This window comes from Neofelis nebulosa, chromosome 11 (genome assembly GCF_028018385.1).
Source record: "Neofelis nebulosa isolate mNeoNeb1 chromosome 11, mNeoNeb1.pri, whole genome shotgun sequence".
NCBI lineage: Eukaryota > Metazoa > Chordata > Mammalia > Carnivora > Felidae > Neofelis > Neofelis nebulosa.
This window is the reverse complement of record NC_080792.1, coordinates 70,710,714-70,733,663: the sequence shown is the minus strand read 5'-3', so window position 1 is coordinate 70,733,663 and position 22,950 is coordinate 70,710,714. Positions and strand designations below refer to the sequence as shown.

The window sequence follows — 22,950 nt, the reverse complement described above, 5'->3', positions numbered from 1 at the left end:
GCCCAGTGCAGTGAAACGGTGAACAAACGGCAGAGCCTTATGCATGGTCCAAAGTGCTGCGGGATTTCAGAGAGAAGAACAGAGTGTGAGGACGAAAATCTGGGAAGACCAAATGGAGGAGGCGTAACATGAGGAAAAGTACGATTTGATGGGTGGAATAGTCTACTCCCACCCTCGTTACATTTTTCTCTCTTACCCTCATTACTCTGACATTGTAAGTTTGTTTTTCTCTTCTCCCTGAGTAGAGATTGCACCATGGAGGGAAGCGTCTTTTTTACTCCTAACTGTTGTCTTCCCAGCTCCTTGAACAGTGCCTGAGCCATGTTAGGTAGTCAGTGAATGAAGGCATTGTAGGCAAGTGGAGGTGCAGGTGCGTTATCCGACACTGAGGGGAAAGTTGGAATCGTTTTTAGAGTCGAAGGGGACCTGAGCTACCTCGGCCTCATTGCTTTCAGACCGTGTTTTGTGTAATCCTAAGAATTTCTTGGAGCTCACCAGTTTCTCCGGCTGTCAGGATGGAGTGACTAGAACATGGGGCTGAGGAGTTCCCTCTGTCCCCCTCTCCCAGCATAGTCCTGCCTGTCTGACATTAATCTTCACCATAAAATGGACTTTGAACACACAGTTCTGCAGCCACAGAAAGTTTGATTTCGGGGCTAACCACCCTGTTTTACAAGTCAGGAAACTGAAGCCCAGGTAAACGAGTCTTTTCCCAAGATCGTTTAGCCAGTGCCAGCAATGGAAATTCTGACTCTCAATCCAGAGTTCTTTCCACCGATTTTCCAGTCTTCCATTTCAGAGCTAAGGCCCTGCTTTGTCACTCGTCAAGCTGCTGGCTTCGTTTCCCTGCTATTTGTTCTGTCCTGCCTTCCGGTACTCCTTCCTCTCTGTCTGAGGCCTGTGTGTCCTGAGGGTCAGACAGCATTTCTTCCAGGGGATTTCATTCACGTTGGAATCCTCTACCCTTCTGCTCTTACTCGTTTCATTGATGTGTCTTGGTCTCCATGTTCTCAAACTCATCCCCTTTTCAGAGTGAGGACTTCATCAGCATTTGTTGAGTGAACCCGATGAGCTTGAGAATGATGAGGAAACTAACCTTTGTGAGTCAGGACATTTTATAAAATCAGTTTGATGTTAACTTGACACCTGGGTTGGCAAGGAGGGAGAAGAAACAGGCACCCACTTACATTGCCCCTGGGTGTGTAAATCGGCACAACCTGTTTTGCGGAGTTACAAATGTACAGCGGAATTCCATTTCTAGGAATTGATCCTACTCAGTATGAAGTGACAAAGGTATAAACGTATGACTGGAAACAGTCTGACGTCTAAATGTCTCTCCGTCAACAGGGACTAAGCACCTTATGGGTCACCTGTATAGTGGAGTTCAGTTTGATCATTAAGAGGGAGTGAGCTCTATTTGTACTGATCAGGAATCCTTCACAAGGTAATGTGGGAGAAAGATAAAAAAGAGTACATATAGGATGCTTCCATTTGTAAGAGCGTAAAAGGGAGAAAAATAGATCTGTATGCATGTACTTGCTCATGTATGAGACAGTCGGGAAGAAAGTGAAAGGCGGTAGTGATTCCTTCATGAACGGTGGTGAGGGAGCCAGATGGCTGGGGAACGGGGTGGAAGAGTCGAGGTCTGTCGGACGTGTGTGCAGCGAACTGTTGGGGGACGTCTTCTTCTTGCTTAGTGTATCGGTTTTCTGTTGCTGCACGACGCCTCACAAATTTGGTGGCCAGGGAAGGCAACCTCTTCGAAGGAGTGCCAGCCCTGTGCTGCACATACGTAGCCTGCTGGTGAGAAGTGTGTCGTGGGTTCCACCAGTGCTCGGGGGAGGAGCTTGTACAGGAGTGTGACTCGTTGTGGGAGTCCTCTTGGGACACGTCTGCCATGCCATCGGTCAATTTTTAGTACCTAAACCTCGCTCTTCAAGGATTAAAGTGAACACTAGAATCAAGAGTTTAGTAACTATGACTGGACCAACGATGTGGATTTTTAGTAGGGAGACCTTGAGGGTGTGGTGATCTCTCAGGAGTTCAGGCTGTGGCACCTTAACCCGTGGAGGTTTTGGTCTCGGTCTGACTGAATCCATGATTTTCATCTGGTTGGTAATGAACTCTGGTTTTTCTTGAATGAGCTAGTTTTTCTAAAAACTTCTTGAATGACTGAATTTCTTTCCTGCCTATTAACATGCTTTAAAAGAAATAAAAGCAGTTAATTAGTAATTTTGAGAGGATTAATAGCCAGGTCTCCTCCCCAATCAGGAGTAATGTGAAATAGTTGGGAGTTCAGGAAACCCAAGAATTTGGGGGGTGCCTGGGTGGCTCAGTCGGTTAAGCGTTTCACTGGATTTCTGCTCAGGTCATGATCTCAGTTTGTGGGATTGAGCTCCATGTTAGGCTCTGTGCTGCTGGTGTGGAGCCTGCTGAGGATTCTCTCTCTTCTCTCTGCCCCTCCTCACTCACGCATGCATGCTTCTGCACGCTCTCTCAAAAGTAAATAAAATCAGCTTTAAAAAAAAAACAAAAAAACAAAAAAAAAACCCAACCCAAGAATTTGCAAGTGAATCTTGACTGTTAACTCCACCTGGTGGGGGGTTTCTGTCACTGCAGGGGCATTTAACACAAATACAGCCCTGGACAGTTTAATTCAGAGTGACTGTTGATTACTTTAAGGATCAGCTCTCTGCTGGGTTGCTGGTGTCAGACAGCTCATATATCACTCTTGTTGTAGACTTTGCTGTTTTTTGGTTGTGCTTATGAACTGTACCTCACTGTACACAGAAAGGATGTGAGAAGACCCACAGAGTAACTAAATATTTGAGTGGATCCTTTGACATATTTACATAATTGAAGGGTGACATTGTCACAATAACTCTAGGAACAAGAATTTGACCCAAGGTCACAGTAATTTGCATATACACACACACACACACATACATATATGTTTAAATATATGGTTTATCCACTTTTTTTTTGTTGATTACTTATGGAAAGTCTGTATAGGACTGTTACTATAGCCACCATTCTCTGTAGTTTCCTAGAAGATACATGATTGCCTAATGAAACAAGCTAAGGATTCTGGGATGTCTGCATAAATGTCTCCTCTCCCCCCTCCCCGTTTCCTTTGGCCACTATACAAAACTGGTTTCCTGTTTTGGGGGAAAGAGGCATTGTAGTGAAGTATTAAGGTGTTCCATCCCTTAAGAAAGAAGCCGCCTTCTGCTTGGCAAGCCATTCCAGCAGAACACATCCCTGAGCCCCCTCCCCTCCTCCATCCCCACACCGTCCCAGCCCCTCTTCCATTTCAGATCTAACCTTGGCATGACTCCTGAAAAGCCTTCCTCTTTTCCACGGTAAATTGGGTACCCTTTGGGGGCCCAGTCTCTGTTGTACCTCATCGTCTCTGTGTTTCCAGGAGATGATGAGGTACGACATCATCTCTTTCTTTCCAGCAAGATGCTCAGTGCATGATACCGAGTGAACTTTTAATAAAGGCTTGGTGAATCAAAAAGAATTTGCAGATTATTTTCCTAAAAATGGAACCAGTGTTGTCTAAAAAAAAGAAGGGGGAGAAGACAGTTTGGAGGAATTGATGTTTTTATCATTCAAATATTAAATGAACAAAATGCTGCTTTCGTTCCTTCTTTACTAATCCTAGGTGATGAAGTAGATGATATGCTCTCGGTTCTAAAAATTCATTTCTGAATGAGCAAATACCTTTCTGTCAGATTGAAAAATGTTTTAGTTAGATCACATTGTAATGAATCAAGGTTTTCTCTAGCATACGGAGGATACCAGAATATATATATGTTTTTTTTTAATTTTTACAGTTGTTGTTGATACAGAACCACAATAAAAAAAAGTTGAGATTTCTTTAAACGTCCTGATGAAATGCACATGCATATCTTCAACTCATTTCCAAAATATATACAAATGAGTCAGTTGACATCTGCTTCTGCTTTTTTTTTTTTAAGGTATAAATGTGAATCTGGCCCCTTTTAATCATCTCCAGCACTTTGTCTAAGTAGCTTTTCATGATTTGTATACAAAAGTCACTTCCCAGGAGAGGAAGACCCTTTAAAGTGTAAGCCGAAGTGTACACACGATTAACATCAGAGAGACCTTCGTTTTTGGAAGTAATTTGAAAGAAAATGAGCACGGTTTAAAAAACAGAAAGAAATTGGAACCACATTTTTAGGTATTTATGTGTAACCAGAAAGGACTGTATCAGCCTTCCTCTGTAGTATATGCTTCCTCTGTAGTATATGCTGTGACTTTATTGTTATTTCCAAGAATTGATTTAAGTAGAAGTAGTGTTTAAATCAGGATTTTAAGGCTCACAGGTCTAAAAATGACTTAGTTGAACATCTGTTTTTTAAGTGTCAGTAATAAGCGAATACTTGTAGGAAAGCATTGTTTGGAAGACATAGTATAAAAGTACAGATCTATTCCCTGTTAAAATGCAGCTCATATAAAGAGGGAATGAGGTTTTTTTCCCTCCTATTTCAGCATGTTGGAGTGTATCCACTTGTGGTGAAAGATTTTTCCCAGATGAGGCATTTCAAAACCAAGACGTGCCCAGTTTTGGGACTGTAGTGGTGTTTCACCACACCAGGTTGTGTCTGGGTCACAGAAAGGATGTGGAGGGTGTGCTCCGACTGATGGGGTTCTTCTCGGGGACTTCGCTAGAGAGCTTGAAGGAGCCCCTTTGAATGTGAGTGACCCAGTAGGCTTGTGCTCCTAAACTAAAGCTCAGATTTCATGCCTCTTCTTTCTTTTGTTCTTTCTGACCTTCCTTTTAACCTCTTGTTACTCATTACCCTCAGTCCCTTCATCCCGACCTGCCTGTGAGTGTAATTGCCCTGTCGGATTTACCCCAACTCTCCGCCTTTTCTCCCAGTCCCTGTCATTTGCAAATGCCCCCCTGGGGGGCGGTGGGGAGGGCGTGACTTGCAGCTGCTCTGCAGCCCTGATGCCTGCCCGACCGAGCTGGACATCCTGAGCTCTGGGCCTTGGGTCCCCACACACTGCTCAAGTCTGGACTGCCCTCTGGGCCATCTCTTGGCAGTAGAACCCTTCTCCCCAGCAGCTTTTCCAGCCTAGAGCCTGGAGTAACACGTGGCTCCACTCCCTTGTCACAGTGGGGTCCTCCACACTCCAGGGGACCCTGACACTCCCAGGTGAGGGCGTGGGCTGCCAGTCCAGCTCACCCTTCCTGGAAGTTCCTGGAATCCAGCCCATTCGGCCTCACCCCCCTTGTTTGTTTTCCTTTGGAGAAGACCCCCCCCCCCCCCACCGTGGCGAGGGGGGCAGGTCTGTACTTGTGGGAGTCCCAGTTGTGGGCTGGATCTGCTCACAGGTCCAGTTCTCTGACCATTGGAAGCGAAGAGGTTCTTTTCAGGGCTTCTGAGGCCTTCTGGGGAGCCTTGTAACTAACTCCCAAGCCTGCCTCTCAGTGCCTTAGCTAGGACTCCAGCCAAAACGCTTAAGTCCCTTTCCTTTCAAGCTTGGTCTGTCCAGGGACAGCTTGTTAGAAATGCAGATTTTTAGCTTCCTCCCCAGTCAGTGTCCAGGTAGCACTCTGGGCTCCACGTAGCTCTCCAGGAGATTTCTGTACATGCTCACACTTGGGACATGCTCAAGTATACACGATACAGGGTGAAGATTGCACAGTGGGCACTCTTTGAGGGTCATGGTCCAAAACATTCACCCCAGCCTTTATTTTCACTGTTAAGGAGTTTGAGCCCAGAAGGAAGTGCTGTAACTTCCCTGAGCCACATAAGTACTGGAAAGAGGAATCAGGACTTAAAAGTGGGGCTGTTGACTTATTTTTGTCTTTCTAGAGCATCTTCTCACCATATGATGTTCCTTCCTTTGCAATATGTTAAGAGCATGCTTAATTTATTTAAAACAAACAATCAGCCACCTGTTCTTTCCATCTCCCCTGGTTCCCCAAAATAGCAGTTTCATTAGTGGCCTTGGTCACCTCCTCCCGCAACTGCTAGATGCTGGGATATTTGGAAATTTGCATCTGTGCAAGAGAACAGAAAAGGGTTGGAGCCCCTAAGATGTCTTTTGGTGTGGGCGCTTACAGAGAGCACCATACGTTTTCTCTTATGTGCACTTAGCTAACATCTTTTGGAACTCACTGTTTGCTCTGTGTTGGTATGGTAAATATTTTTCCAGATAAAGAGAAATTGTATCTGTCTGAAGGGAGTGCAAGATTCTTAATGTGCAAACACATTAAAGTGTTCCTAAGTGACTTGGAGTTGGTTGCTTGTGTAGTGAGTGTGGCGGTGCTAAGTGCCCCTGTGCCAAAGGACGCCCCCCTCCCCCCTCCCCACCCCCACCCCCACCCACACAACTGATACAGACCAGTGCTGGGCTCCAGGCTGTAGCCAAAGTCCCAAGTTCGAAGGCTGACTAGAGCCTAGAGGTTTGGAGTTTTGTACTTTACTAAAAGAAGAGTTCTGGCCCATTTTAGTTGTACACCAAAAGATGATAATGGAATTGTTGGGCTCTTCTAAACTGCTCCCTTAAGCCGTTTGTGGAAATTCCATGGTAAGCCCTTTAAGGATTGTGATGTTCAAAGAAACAAGTTTGGGCTTTTTGCTTGTTCTCTCTGGCGTTGGCCATTTGTTCTTTGTTTATGATCCATTTGTTTGGTATGTTTTGGTAGGCATTTTAGTTGAGAGTAGAAATGTGCTAAGCAGTACCTGATTTTCTGAATCCCATTTGCCTTTGAAAAATGAATATTTAAGACTTGCTTTTCCATGCATTTAGCTCGTTTTACTTTGAATGCACCGTTCCCTTGAGTGTGTGACATTCTGACACTTCTAAGTTTATTTTTTTAGAGAGCGGAGGGGGGAGGCCAGAGAGCAGGACAGATAGAATCCCGAGCAGGCTCCATGCTGCCAGCGCAGAGCCCAGTGTGGGGCTCAGTGCCACAAACCGTGAGACCATGACCTGAGCCAAAATCAAGAGTCAGATGCTTAACCAACTGAGCCACCCAGGCACCCTGAACCATGACCCTTTTTAATTGTTTTAAACCACGAGTGTATATTGTGTTTAGTTACTGCCCTTTTTTTGTTTTTGTGTTTTCTTTTTTAAAGATACTTTTTCCTGAATGTCAGCCTTGGAAAGCTGATGAAACTTGCTTTGTAAGTTTTGGTCACACCTTAAGCAATGCTTGTTTCTCATGCTCTAGGAAGGATTTGGGCCTATCTTTTTCTTTGATCAGGCATTCTGTGAGACAGTGCCCAGATGTTACACACTTGAGTGCATAGTCTTGGCAACATATGCTTTACTGTACTGCCTTTAGAAAAAAACTTCATTAATTTTAAGGAAATGCAAGAATCATAAATTATGCTTTCTATGTAATCTTTAAAAGATTAAAGTTTTTCTAAAAACAGGAAATCTGGCTACAAAAAGCTAAATATTAGCTCCAACTTTGTGAAATTGCTCATATTTGTCAGCTTTGAGCCACACAAATGACATTTTTGGGGTCAACCTAATAGACCTTCCAAATTAATCTTTGATGGATAATAACCCATAGCAGTCAGCACCGACCATTACTTCACTTCATCGTCTCTCCCGGCTTTTCAAAAAGGTCTGCATTCTAGATGTTGCTTTTGTTCCAGCTGTAGCTGCTTGCTTCCTAAGAAGGGCTTTCTGCTTGTCGGAGCTGTGCAGGGGCTACCTAATTCTTCAGTCCTGAAAAGAGCTTTTGTTTATTAGAAGTTTGTGACTGAGAGCCAGCGAGTCCAAGGAGAGCCTGTGGTTGCCAAATGTGGCTTCAGTTCTCTTTGGTGTGAGCAGACACTCGATCTAGTAGAGTACCTCTTCCTTTTGCTGTTAAAATGAACGTAGACTAAGCGTTAGAAACTTCTCTCTGGTGTATGTGCGAGAGCTCCAAGAGCTCCTTATTAAAGCGTGTGCAGAGTAAGGAGGGGAGACGTGTGACCCAGCTCCTAACTGTAATCGTAGCCCCCTTGAACTCGGGGGAAAGAAAAAACCAAAACAACTCAAGTATAGCTTTTAAGGTAGCGGTGATTTTGCATTTGCTTAAGAAATTCCCCTTGTCAAATAAATGCTCGTCTTGTCCCGCCTTTTCTATGCTGGGAAGCAAGCCACTGTCGAAATCCTTTTTGTAGTAAGTTATAGAGGTTTACCCCCCATCCTTAAAGGAGATACAAATAAACATAGGCATGGTTTTTATTAAAAAGAAGTGTAAAAACGTTCCCCACTTTATTCTGCTCCCTTACATGGTCTACTTTTGGAACTCTTAGAAGATTTACATCCAGCCAGGGATTTGGAGAATGTCCTAGTGTATTTGAAGGCATAGTTGCATGGCAGTGCCCCCTTGTGGGAAAATAACATATCGCTTCGTTCATAGCTTGGTTAAATCTTAGCAAGGACTTTTAAATTTCCCTTAAAAATCTGCATGTACAAGTCTATTTTGCACAAAATGCTTTTTCACTAAAACCTGTTAACTTAATGTTTACTTCTGATCTCTTCCATATTTTAAAAATAAAAAAGTAGGGGGGCGGTGGAGGTGGTGAGGTGTGAGGTCGAGTTGCTCCAGTTTCTGGATTGGGGGGAAAATGCCATTTTGAGCAGCTGAAAGAAATTCGCATAAATGGCTTCAAATCGAGTTTTTTTTTAAGCGTATTCCTTATAAAAGCCTCCCACCCCCCTTTTTTTTTATTAAAAGCAGTGCAACTCTTTTTTTTTTTTTTTAATTTTTTTAATGTTTATTTTTGAGAGAGAGAGAGAGGGAGAGAGCGAGAGCACGTGCACACATGAGCTGTGGAGGGGCAAAGAGCGAGGGAAACAGAATCTGAAGCAGACTCCAGACTCTGGGCTGTTAGCACAGAGCCTGACTTGTGCCTGGCTTGGGGCTCAAACTCATGAGCCCTGAGATCGTGACCTGAACCAAAGTCAGATGCTCAACCGACTGAGGCACCCAGGCACCCCAGCAGTGTAACTCTTTCTTAGGGAGAGGGGGAGCAAAGATCCCTTCATTACTTGAGTACTCTCAGATGATAAAGCGTAAATCACATCACATGTTTGCATTCAAAAGTGTGGTGGTTGGCCAGGTTGTTGACAGAGCTGCCTTGAGTCTTGGCCCGTCTGCTCTGCAAGGGCAAGGGATTTCACTTCTCCACCCCCAGAAATGGTGGGATCACCTGTGTTCCAGCATTGTGACGGTTAGCTGGGAGAATGCATGTGCCTGGCATATAACAAGTTCTCCAAACATAGTAGCAAGAATAGTGCTGGTTATTGGATTTTGCTCTTGCTGTTAAAAAAAAAAAAAAAAAAAAATGTTTCCCTGCAATTATTTCCTACTTAATGTTTGTGAAATTAGTGCTAATGGGTTAACTGGGGTCCTGGGGCTTAGGAGCAGCTGTGTCTGAGGTCAGCTCATAAACCAACATGGACGTTTTGCTGGAAAGGGCTCACCTGAATATTCATTAGGGCTTTCCCCTGGTTTTAGTTTAAGGAGTTTGATATGATAGGTTTTATGATCTGTTGTCATTTAAGAAATAAATACATTTTGTGTTAAGTAAGACTTTTCCTGAACATATTACGTACATTTCAGGCATTTGTAATTTAATCTTTAAAGATGTAATGTTCAACATTCGTATCAAGAGTATTAAGAGTTATTCATTTTAAAATGCTCTAATAAGTATTTAACTGTAAATAGGTGGTAGTAACAAATATTTTGTATATTTGTGCATGAAACATAGGGTTACCCAAACCAGTAGCCCACTTATCTGAGGGCAGGGCTCAGGAGTAGCCCACCAGCCCTGGGCTATCCAGGAACCCCTTTTCCCGCCAGCCAAGGGCTTACTCCTCCCCCCCCCCCCCCCCCCCCGCCCCCCACCTTCCCGCGTCTCATCTAGAACACAACTGTCTGGTTCCCCTGCAGGTATGCAGGAGGAGATGGAGTCTGTCACTTCAGGGTTGTTTTTTTTTTTTGTTTTTTTTTTTTCATTTTATTTTTATTTATTTTTTTTAGTAGCATGGGGCTCAAATTTAACGGCCGCTAGATCAAGAGTTGCTTGCTCTAACAACTGAGCCAGCCAGGTGTCCCTGTCACATCAGGCTTTTGGTTGCAACTTCTTTTCAGGGCTGAAATTGATTTCTTTCTATTTCTCTATTAATTTCTAGCCTTCCAAAGGCTTTGGGGGTCTGCCTTCATAAGCGTGACAGTGTTGGCGGTCTCTGAAAGAATGGAAGAGGCACCCAGCCCACTGTGCCCCTAGCCTGGCTGTGCCCTAGCCTGACTATTCTAAGCTATGGCCACCTTTTAGCATAGAGCTCTGTTGACAGCCTCTGCCCCCTTCCCATGCTCAGCCCCACTGCTACTCCCACCCCAGATCTCTATGCAGGGTCTCCAGGAGATTAAAAAGATCACAAAAAAAGTGTTCTCTTCAGCCCTGTAGGTTTGACTGCATTTCTCTGTTCTGAGTGCAGTTGTTTAAAAATTAGCCTTTTAGGATTCATTGGTGGGAAGCCGGTAAGGATTAATGAGAAGGCTGAATTAGAGAATATTTTTTAATGCAGTTTTGTTCCTCAGAGGTACATTCAGTAACAGAAACTAGGCCAACAAGTTATTGACAATTAGTGGTCCTTTGGGAATCTGCTTTAATGAATAGATAAGAATGATTTGTAATTAGCATAATAATTATATGCAAATGAATGCTTCTGAATTGCTCTAAAACACTTCTGAACTGTTTAAACAGCCCTCCTGAGATCTTGTTACTCTATTAATTTGTGTAGCAAATCTTTTTTTCATAGATCACGCAAAGATAAACTTCAGTCCAGCCCCTGTCCGAATTATTATAAATTCCAAGGTGGTAGGACCTGAATTAATGAGATTTACTTATACTATATTAATGGTGCTCTGTGGGAACCTGAAAGGGTGAGGGGTCCTTGGGGAGCTGTAATTAAAAATAGGAAAGAAAGCTGCTTATTTGAAAATAACCGTTGAAATGAGTTTCTTAAACAAGTTCGTAAATGTTATTTGTCTTTACACCTCTGTTACTTGCTGTTGCAAAATTTAATGCAAACATTTTTTTTTTCATGGGCTTCCCCTCTGGAGTCTGGCTTGGATTTTGTCAGCTCCAATTAGTTATGCGCTGGGGTCAGCCGTGATAGGATCCAGGAACGCCTTGTTTTCCAAGTGCCGCAATACGTACTGAGAAATGAAGCGCAGTGCTAATAGATGATGTTTGTTATTTATCTTCATAGTTAATGTGGTTTTCTCCCCCTCATCCTGGGCTTTACTTTTAGGATGTGATTAGAGGAAATAAGCTTTGCTAGGTTGAGCGGCGATACCCGTGCCGTCTCAACTTCGTGATTATCTCTGAGCTATTTGAATAGACACCTAATTAATCATCTTGTGCTCAAGGAAAGCATTTTACGGCAGGCTGCGGGATCCTAATATCTCTCTCAAGTTTTTATTTTTGACCCCATAGAATGGTTTCTTTGTGCTGGGGGCGGGGCGGGGGGCGCGGGGGTTCGCGCAGGGTGCCCTTTTAGGAGCAGGTGCGGAGGCTGCCAATGCTGTGGCTTAGGCCCTCTTCTTAGCCTCCATTTCGCCTCACCTGTGGCAACCCATGCCTGGTTCTCCGAGCAGTTTCTGGCGTGTGGCGCTCATCTCGATGTTTCCACAAGCTGTCAAGAATCTCCTGCCGGTCCCCCCCCCCCCCCCCCTACTCACTTCCCATTCATAATCATGAGTTAAGTCTGGGCTCAAGGACATTTAGGTTGGCTCAGCACAGATTTTGTTACTTGCATTTGGGGGGACAGCCACTATGCTAAGAGATTCATAAAACTAATATTCTTTGTCTTCAGAATGAATCTGCTTTCTGTTGAGAGTTTCTGTTGAGAGCTGTAGAGACTAACAGATGTACACCCAAGAGGTAGCACAACTTTTGTATTCCAGTGACAGAAAACAGCTATTTATAAGAATTTAATGAACGTACTCTGTGGCTCCAGCATGGAGACTCAGTAAGCCATTTATTTCCCATATTATATTTTATTTGTTCTCCAAAGGGTGTCTTGACTTTCACTTGCCTCCTTTTTTACTTAAGTGAGAGTTTTCAATTAAATAGAGGTGTATTACCACTAATCCGAATCTACCTTATGCTGATACCATTGTGTTTTTCTGTCGTCGAGGCCCTGGTATTGGTGGAGCGAACGGGTGCCCGGGGACGTTACACCTAACTTGATAATGATGGTTTTACCGAGCCCTTATCCTGGCCAGGCCTCTGGGCAGCATACAGATAATTAAAATTTGATCGTAAAAATTTTTAAACACAGTGCACCTTAGCAATAAGATTTTTCTACTTTTAAACGCGATTTTAAACCTCGTTTTAAAAATACACTTCCTTGGCCTGGTGAATTTGCTTGCTTTTTTTTTTCCCAAGGATTACAGAAAGTGCATAGCAAATTCAGCCTTCAGAATACCCAGGAGCTGAAGACTCAAGTAGGCTACAGCTGTCTTCACCCACAGTATTCTAAAAGAACTAATGAGATGAGAAGTCTGCAGCTGGTGGCAAGCACAATAAACCATGAGCCAAGGGCTTCTCTTCATCAGAGCCTCCCCTTTCCCCATGGGATCCCGAAGGAGACAGAATACTAACAAAGCCAGCAGGCTGTCTCATTCCACACTATTGCTCATTTGCAGCTATAATTGGTAGCTGAGGTTGCATTCTGTATGCCGAAACTGTCATACATGAAGGAATATATTTGTTCATTGTGATACGGATATGAGTCGGCCAGTTTTCAAATGCAGAAAGACCAAACCAGCAATCCAACAATAAAATCGTAGCGAAGAAGGTAACTGTTCAGAAAAATTAAGTGTTTTGTTATAAAGGTACAAAACCGACGTTGTTAAAACCACACCTGCCTCCTGCTTTGTAATACCTTGCCACTTAATTCAACTGATTAAACATTTACGTATGCAAACTAACAGTAAAACACAAAAAATTCCTGGGTTTTGACAAGATGCATTATCCTCATCTGTCAGGGTTAAGGTGCTATTGTTAATAATTGGGTCTTGTGACACTTTCAGTGTTACACCTTTAATGTTTGCTGCTTTTTAGTCAAGAGAAAACAGCTGGGAAGACTTACCTTGGGAGATACATGAGTGCGTGTGTGTGTGCGCGCGCGTGTGTGTGATATTTTATACGCACACACTCCTGCCTTACAGGCAAACCCACTTTGATGCCTCTGCTGCTGCTGCTTCTTGGTGTTTTTGAAATGGGTTTTGCTTATCTGGCAGTTGTGGACACCCTTCTGCTGCCTCCCGTGTGGTCCACTAGAATGAGCCGGGGACAGAGGCCAGGAAGGCTGGAGTTAAGTCCTGGGCTAGGAGAGCCATACCACTTGGTCGTTGGGACCGTGGCTTCCTCATCTGTCAAATGAGGCGGCTGGGATGGTCTTCATGGGCGGGTTTCCCTCCGTAATTCTGTGGATCCTTTAGTTCCGAAAGGTGTCGCAGGGTATGTACCTGGTAGTCACGACGAAACAGGCTTTTTCTGCCACGGTGTGACAGGTACAGAGCGGAGAAGCTCTGAGGCGTTACTCTGCCCTCTTCAGTTAGTATGTCAGACAGGCATTGAAAGGCCCGGAGGTGGGCACCCTGGTACGGAGCTGGGCTCAGGAAGGACCTGAAGGGGTGTCGTCAGCAAAGCCCACCCGATCCATCTGTTCGTTTTGACCTCCACCGGTGCCATGATCGTACAGAAGTTCGTTCTGCGGGCTCCGTTTCATCAGTTCTGAGGTTCCCCTGCCCGCTTTTCCTCCCGTTCTAATACACTGAGAATTAGGGCTTGTCTGCCAGGTATGTCATGTTTCATTGGCTGAGTGTGTTCCTTCTTCTTGTCACATAAAATGGCGGAGCGTGCTCTGACAGTCCCTCGGATTTAGGAAATGTGCGATTTACCATTCAGCCCATGCCAGGCTCCATCATATCTCACATTTTGCATTAAGAAAAAATTTTGAACGGCATGCCCACAATGAGGTCACATCTGAGATGGTATTTAAAAAAAAAAAAAGTATTCCCCCCCCCCCCCCCGCCCCCCCACTTAAGTGGGTTGAAATGGTAAACACTGGCCAGGCCTCTGGACGTTATGCAGGTAGTTAAAAATTGAATCCCAAGAATTTTTAACATCTACCTTTGCAGTTAAGGTTTTTCTGCCTTTTAAACACGATGTTAAAACTGATTTTAAAAATGCCTTTCCTTGGCTTGTGTCCGTTGATTTCAGTTCTGACTCTCATTCTCTCCGTTCTCTGTTGGCGGTTAACTCCTACTCTCTGGGGTTTCGGTTCTTTTCTTTGTTTGCCTCTTCTTTCTCCCAGCTCCACTGCGACTTCCTAGGAGCTGGCACCAGGTAGGTGCTGCTTCTCCTTGTGTCCTCAGACCCCTCGGGCTCCCCTCTTAGCATCCTGCACGCTACCTTCTACGTGGTGGCTACCGAATAAATAGATTCGATTGAGGGACATGGTGTCAGAAGTGATTATTTGATAGGATGTTAAACACTTTCAATTTTGGGGAGAAGTAAGCTTGTCTCTAGATTTTAATTCCAAGCCTCAGACTTAGAGAAAACATTTGATGGCGTTACATGATGGTTTATATCGGCAGGATGGCTGATTGCGCACTGTGAACCTTGGTGTTGAGACTGCCTGTACGATGGATTCTTTTCCCAGCAGTGAAGTTGTTAATTTTGAGGGTGCGGCTCTAAATTGGAATTTAAGAATTCGCGTTAGTTGACAGAAATTGAACTTTCTGTGATGTGCCCAGACACATGTAACTCCAGAAGTCCTCCGGCCCCTTGCAGGCGGCTTGTTCGGGTCTGTCGTAACTGGATAGCGCTGCCTGACCTAATGCCTACTACCACATTGCAGATCTTAAAGCAGTAAGACTCAGTGTAGCCAGCTAAATGTTTGTGTAATAATTTTGGCACACTGTTGGGCCCTTTTTGAATTTTTGTTTTCTACTTGAACCTCACATTTTCCCTTCTTCACACAATTTACGTTTAACTTTCTCTTTAGGAATTACTGACACGTCATGTGCATCTACTGAGTAAATGTTGAATCTCAGAGCGGCTGCCTCTCAACATGTTTTCTTTGATTTGTGAAAGTTTGTATTATACTTAGAGATGTTCAGTGCTTGCCTTTATCTCTAGAACAGTGATGTTTCACATATGACTTGTCTGGGTGTTTTCCTTAAAGTACATGGTCTTTCCATGAATGTTGGGAAGGACCCCAGGCTCAGGGGCTCAGGAATTCTGCGTGACAAGGCAAAGGCTCTCCCTTTGTAGTATTTTCAGCTCACCAGCTGACCTCTGCTCACTCTGACCATTGAAACTCATTTCTTTTTTTAAATCTGAACTTTACTCTTTAAGGTAGTTTTTTTTCCTATCTGTAGGTCGTGTGTATATGTGTGTATGTGTAGAGCAGGCAGGTTGAAAAAGATTACTTCTTTCATTTCCTCCATTCTATAAGGAAGAGGATGTTAGGGAAATAGAATTTACACACACTAGAACTTTGCATAAAACCAGTCTTAAGGCCGTTCCGCTGTGACGTGATACAACTGAGGTAGTTCTATGATGGAGGCATAAACCCCTCGCTCACCTCCTGTGACGAGGGGCTTCCATTAGCAAGCTGAGGGATTTGCACCCTACCGGTCTCTGAACAAGGGTGTGGACAGGCTGGCCTTGTCATTGAGGCACCCAGCACAGACCCAGCCATGGAAGAGATCAGGGCGGGGCTGGGGGGGGTGGGTGCTGCCGCAGGATTGATAGTTCTGATCTGCGTTCCCGGCCACAGTGGTAGCTCTCAGTCATCACCGATGGATACTGTCAAGACCGGGATGGTTTTATTTCTTGAATGTGCCTGTATGTGTATCGACATGTTGAAACTGTTAAAAGACGTGGGAAGGTTTGTGGAGCTCTTCAGTAACCAGTGGCTTGCTCGTCAAGACTTTTGTTACTAAATATTGTGTAGTTGTCTTGCCTTAAAGTGTAAAACAGAACCAAACCCAAAACTTACTATCATAACGAAGCGTTTTCCTACTTTTCTGCAAAGGCACAGTAATAAGCCTAATCAGTTTTTGTCCTGTGTTTTAGTAGCTGCAAAGAGCTGTTCTGGCAAGGTTAAAGAAATTTCTCTGGGTTCCTTCTCTGCCTCTGACTTTGTTTTGCTTTGCAGGACTACAAAGCTGATGAAGACCCAGCGTTATTCCAGTCAGTCAAGACCAAGAGAGGCCCTTTGGGACCCAACTGGAAGGTACTGGATGCTGACCTTTCTGACAGGCAGAGTCTTGGCAACAGACCACTTGACAGGTCCCGGGTCTGGGAGAGCTGGTGACGTTTAAGTGAAAAATAGAAATGGCACAGAAATAGTTGTATTTGCGATGCAGTTGGCCAGCATGTCTGTGCTGCATTAACAAACAGAACATAGCCAGACTGTCACTTTCAGCATCATGCTGTTCTGATAACTCTTAAAAAGAGACAAGTGATTTAGTCTTTGGGGATTGTAGTGTTCTCTTTTGAGACTTGAAGCAGTACAAAAATCCATGTTAAATGAAGGTTTATAGTTTAAATTTAGTCTTAGTGGAAACTGAACAAGTTCCCTTCACCTGAGCTCGTGTTCCTGGCCTTTTAATAGTTACGTCTTGGAAACCGGAACACCAGAGAACAATTTTGATGGCAAGTAGTCACTTTCTAATAAAGAACACGCCCTTACTTTATTCACGGGAGTGAGAAAAGCAATGTCAAGGTAATAATTTAAATTGCTATAGAAATAGAAGGCATTTTAAAGACATCCACTAAACTAAATGAGAGACCCTTAAAGAGGGCTTACTGTGGTGATGGCAAGTGATTACAGGTAATTTGACAGGAGCAGGGGAACATTAAAACCTAAACGTGCCCAGAGCACATTTCCACTAACACGTTTTATTTGGTAACCAGTCTGTTTATGCCGAAGCCGGTCACCAGTCATCGGTAGAAGACCTCTAGGTGTTAGTTGTTGTTTGCAGATAGGGGATTACTGTGACAGATAGCTCCACAAGTAACCCGTGGAGTGGTTCTTGGTGGGTGTCAGACTGTTGTGTGGACTGTCTTGCACATCAGCTAAAATGAAGGATGGATCTGACTGTTCTACAAGAAATGATTCAGAATTCTCTTATTTTTACATTTGTTCTCTGGGTGGAGTTCAGTTCAAGATTCTCCCAGTTGAATGGCCATGACCGTAGACTTTTAACTTGAATTCACAGGAAGTGATCTATGTCACTTACAAATCAAGGAACAAATTCAGTATGTGTGATCTAAACTTAGTTCAGTGGATTTAAGAATTTCCCCCATCCTTGTGCAGATTTCTATATGTGGACCTTAGAACTTACGCTGAGTCAGAGAAGAGGTCTTTCCCCTTTGAGATTTAACCTGGCCTTCCAAAATGGAGTGCCGTGTTGGAGCAGCAGATGGGTGGCTGCCTCTAAGGCAGCCATATCTTCTCAAAGGCCATCTTGCTCCAGTAAGTACTAACTCTAGCTAATGATGCTTTTACAAGGGAAGAGAGGGGCCCGAAGTTGAGACTCAGGTGAATTAGACATTAAATTTTCTTGAAATTCTCAGCTTTTCAAGTGCACACTTGAAAAGGCGATGCTCCATTTTATGCTGGGCTGTCATGCTTGAGCTCCAGTCTCTTCTGTCGGAGCTCCCACCCAGTTTGAGAACAGGCAGCACATGTAGTTGGACACTGTGAGTTTTACCTAATTTCCAACGTTTTAGGAACCTAGAAGATGATTTTTATTCCTTTTTTATTTATGATTTTTGACTGCCATTGCTTTGTCTTTTATTATCAATTAATGATTAAAATTCTAGAATAGGTTTACTTTCTAGAAATAATGTGAATTTTACATTTTTTTCAGGTTGCCTTTTAGCAGTCTTTTCCCCCAGTGTGTGTGTGTGTGTGTGTGTGTGTGTGTGTGTGTGTGCGCGCGCACGCGCGCGCGGGAGGGGGGAAACAATAGCTTATTATTTCTCTGGGAGAATGCTCACTGATAGTGATCCCTTTTTACCTATTTAACTCTTGGTTATTAACCTTTCCCAAATGATGGTGAGTGTAGCTACCCTTAAAAGTTCAGTTATAGCTTAACTAAGTTACCACGATCCCAGAAATAACTAGTAGTTCCCCCGTCTCTGCGGTTTTTCTTTCCACGGTTTCATTTATCCGTGGTCAACTGCATTCTGGAAGCACATGATCCTTCTGATGTCAGAAGGTCAGTAACCTGACGCTGCATCACAGTGCCTGCGTCATCCCCTCCCTTCATCTCAATGGTCATTTTATCATCTCACATCATACAAGAAGGGTGAGTTCAGCACAAGAAGATATTTTGAGAGAGAGAGACCACATTCATGTAACTTTTATTACAGTTTTTGTTATAATTGTTCTGTTTCGTGATTAGTTGTTGATCTCTCACTGTGCCTAATTTATAGATTATACTTCATCAAAGGTACACATATAGGAAAAAACAGTATATACAGAGTTCGGTACTGTCCATGGTCTCAGGCATCCATTGGGGGTCTTGGAACATATTCCCCGTGGATAAGGGGAGACTACTGTAATCATGCCATCCACGTATTCCTGTGAAGGAAAGAAAAGTAAAAAGGATGATGGTAGCTGGTAATACAACATACAGAAAAATGGGAACCTGTGGATTGACTTGATCTTATCAGCATCTCCTGTAATTGTGTTCAGCAGACCCTGGGGCGCCTGGGTGGCTCAGTGGGTTGGGCGTCCGACTCCGGCTCAGGTCATGATCTCGCCGTTGGTGAATTCGAGCCCCGCGTCGGGCTCTGTGCTGATGGCTCAGAGCCTGGAGCCTGCTTCAGATTCTGTGTCTCCCTCTCTCTCTCTGCTCCTCCCTCTCTGCTCTTGCTTTCTCTCTCTCTCTCCTTCAAAAATAAATAAAAACGTTAAAAAAAAAAAAAATTTAAGTTGTGTTTGGCAGGCCCTGTTTGCCAGTGACGATACCCACCATGGCACTGATGGTAGGGCTGGGTGGTGGTTGGGGATTTCTGTACGTCTGAACTAGGAGAGAAGGGAGGAATGCGTGGTAATTAGGCAAAAAGGAAAAAGAAGTCCTGTTCTGGACCCACTTGCCCGAGAGTGTCTGTCAGAATGCTCCTGTGCAAGAGCGCAAGGGCTGCCCGCTCCCTCCGCGGCGGCTCCGGGCCTTCCTTCCGTGTGCCGTCCCATCCTCTCCCTTCAGTCTTCTTTCCCGTCGCCCCTCAGGAGAAACTCCCTTTCACGAGTACAAATTCAAAAGTGCATTCGGCACCAGGTTCAGACTCTGTGATCTCTTGGCAACTCTTCCTTACTTACCCCACGCTGGCGTGTTCCTTCTGAACTCTCAGAGTATTTACTGGCTGTCTACGCCGGACTGGAGAGTGGAAAAGACACTTTTCCTTGGTGCCAGGCGCTTCGCGAGGTCGTGTTTCATCTTCACGACCTTCCTGTGGGGTAAGTACAACTGCTTCTTTATATAGATGAGAAACTTGGCCAGAGAGACACGGGTAATAGTTGTAGGAGAAACAGCAGGATGTCTGACATCTCTATGGCACCTGATTCAGCGCCAGTCACAGAGATGCGTAGTGGGTGGAGACGTGACGCTTTCTGACCCCCCACATCACCAGTAGGCATCTCTTACGCCCTGTTGCATCAGGCCACGTGTGTGTCTCTCTGTACTCATGGTATTTGCTAGAATTTGATAATTCCTGTTAACATTTGTACGTTTCCAATGGTCAGGGAATCTGTAGGGGACAGTGGCACTGAGGGAAATCCATTTCCTTATCGCTTGTGGTATAGGCTGTGACTTCGTTAACTTAATCCTAGTTCTGGGCCTGGGTTTCCACATCTCTAGAATGGGAAGGACATTGTCACTGCCTTAAAAGGTCGTTGCCAGGACTGAATGAAGTAGTGAGTGTTACGTTCCCAATGCGGAGGAAGCTTTGGTCTTTGGAAATGAAAAGCCACATCATTTCTGGGGGTTGGTGAGATCTATACACAAGCTGCCCTGTTAATGACACAGTTATCCCTTTTCTGTGTCTGGTATCCAGGGGTTCTCTTGTCTTAATAGCTGGGAGTCGTCAAGCCCATCTTGACTCACTTGTCTGTACCCCTTGTCTTTAACGTGTGTGTGTTACGAGTGCTTGATGTGGGTCAGCCGAAGAGCAGAGGCCATATGAATGCTAGAGAACCTTTGCTAGTAAGTGGTCCTGAGGGTGCCAGGGGAGCACCAGTGAGTAGATTTTCATATTTTCCAACTGGGTTAGAGTACGGACTTTTTTTTTTTTTTTTGCCTATGGTATGATACATACCTTTTATTTTTTAAAAACTACAAACCCAGGGATGCAGGCTTTAGTTATGGATTCATCTTCCTTCTGAAAAGAGAATTTTTTAAATCTGAGCACATGAGTTATATTTTGTTATTTAGGGTTCAACACTTAAGTGCTTTTGTACATACTGATAGGGGAGGGATTTATAACCTGGTAAAGATTTTTGCTTCAAGGTAGATTAGTGCATTTCTTACGGATGTAAATGTTTATTTCTTTATAGCACTGCATGCACATGTGTGTGTGCACATGTTTTGGTTTCTTCCATGTTTTGAGGGCTTTGTGTGTTCTATGACATTGGTATGGCTGCCTGTTCTAATGGTTTATCACAAACCCTGTACGTGTGGATGCCTTTAGCTTTCAAGTTTACCTCTTCCGATCTGAAGGGTTGTCATCTTAACAAATTGAACCACCATCTTTGAAGATTATGGTGTCGTTTGCATCCTATGGCAAGGCCGAATTTCTTTCTTCATTTAATGCTGACGCTTCCTGAAGACTTAAAGTTCTGTGTCTCTATAAGATAGTTAAGAATTAGGCCTATAAAGGTCTTTTGTAGGAGACTTTGCCCAGAGTATCTGGCCCTTAGAGTGCTTGACGGGTCTCGGAACCATCCAGTGTCTGAATATTGCAGTATAAGGTGATCAGGTCAAATAAAGAAGTTGATCTAGAAATTGGGATTCTTTTTTTTTTTTTTTTTTTTTTTTTTTTTTTTAATTTTTTTTTAACGTTTATTTATTTTTGAGACAGAGAGAGACAGAGCATGAACGGGGGAGGGGCACAGAGAGAGGGAGACACAGAATCAGAAGCAGGCTCCAGGCTCTGAGCTGTCAGCCCAGAGCCCGACGCGGGGCTCGAACTCACGGACTGCGAGATCGTGACCTGAGCTGAAGTCGGATGCTTAACTGACTGAGCCACCCAGGCGCCCCTAGAAATTGGGATTCTTTAATGTTATCTTTGTGTGCGTACATTTGCTTTTTCTAGCCATAAAGGCACGTCCTATTGATGTTCGAACTCCAGTCTGGAGCGAAAGTTCTGGCAGCTGGAGCTTTCACAACGGTATGTCGTGCTGTTTACCTGCTCAGTCCTGCTTTAGACTCATTTTAGAATTACCCGTGAAGCCGATCTGGATCCTTCAAGCTAGTGGAGGGCAGCCATCTGTGGATTGTAGGGATGCTGATTTGTTCCCTGCCACACTACCAAGACTCCTTTGTCCTCCCGCCTCTTATCTGTGGAAAGAAGGTGGGAGCCTTGTCAGTGGCCCGAAATGAAGATACCACAAGGTTCTGTTGGCCAGGGATGGGAGGAAGGGAAGCGGGGGTGAGGGAGAGCTCAGAGCCCAGCTGTGGAAATCTCTTTGAGATAGAGCCTTGCGAGAAGGCAGCCCAGAGCCCTCAAGAGGCTAATGAGCACCTGATAGCCTCTCGAGGAGAGAGACCGGGGGTCCTTTCCTGTCTTCATCTAGACATGGCTCTCAGTCCTGGGAAAGATGTGAAGACATTAAAACATGCTCCCTCCCTATCATCTCATTTTCAAAAACCTATAGTGGGTGGCATACAGAGACTTAATAATTAGTGTCTGGTTAGACCACATTGTAGCTTATGTATAATAAAGCCGACCTGAAAACATGGCTAGGTTTTTTTGGTTTTGTTTTTGTTTTCTTGAGCACCTGGTTTGCAAATGAGGTTTTTAATTCAGTATAAAAATAAGTAGCGCTTGGTCTGTGTGAATTACCCAATTCCTACAGAGGACAGCAAGAAATCTGTCCCATGTCTTCAAGAAGCTAAGTGCCCGGGAGTGATACACGATTAGTTCTAACCTTATCGTGGATACTGAATGCCTCTGTTCTCAGGCAGCACCAACGGACGCAGGCAGGGAGACAGATGGAGTGTCTTACTTGGGTTCGAGAGGTGATCCGACAGGATGGGCCCCTTGCAGGGTTCTTACTGACACTGTCAGGGACAGTGTTTTCTTCACGAGCATTATCTGAAGAGTGAACCTGTGGTTTCACTTGCACGCGGTGTCACTCCTAGAGTAATTGGACACAAGCACGAAGCACATGCCATCCTTCTGTTTAGGAAAATGGGTGTGAGCTCCACAAACACTAAGTTTGGAGACATGGAAAATGTGACTGATTATCCTGTCACAGGCAGTAAGCTTTCCTGTCTTCACTTCATTTTGCCTGTTTTCATGAAATTAGTTTAGCCTGTGATTAGTTTAGTCTTTTGAACTTCTTTTTCGCATTTGCTTACTCCCTTTAACATTTCCCATTTGCCGAGTCAGATAAGAATCTTCCAGCCCTGGACTCTGCTGAAGTCCTCTGTTGATGACCTTCTCATGGTACTTGGTGTGTCCCCTGTCAGAGCGGGGGTCTGTGTGCTCACTGGGCCTCCTTCCCCACCCCCTTTGTCCCTGTTACAACACTGAGTTTTCGGCCATGGGCTCTGTGTCTGACCTACTTAACGTGGGGCACTGCCCAGCACCGAGGTTTGTGCCTGGGAGAGGCTTAGTAAGTATTTGCTGGATTCAAGTT

General features: G+C 44.3%; 1 protein-coding gene across 2 annotated transcripts in view; it reads left to right on the top strand.

The window, feature by feature from the left end:
- PITPNB (phosphatidylinositol transfer protein beta) overlaps nucleotides 1-22,950 on the top strand; it is a 62,058-nt gene that overhangs the window by 25,450 nt on the left and 13,658 nt on the right. For both annotated transcript variants that reach the window (XM_058693126.1, XM_058693127.1), the window contains exon 7: nucleotides 16,234-16,311. In XM_058693126.1, the coding sequence (XP_058549109.1) occupies nucleotides 16,234-16,311 (78 nt within the window). The remainder of the gene's footprint in view (nucleotides 1-16,233; nucleotides 16,312-22,950) is intronic.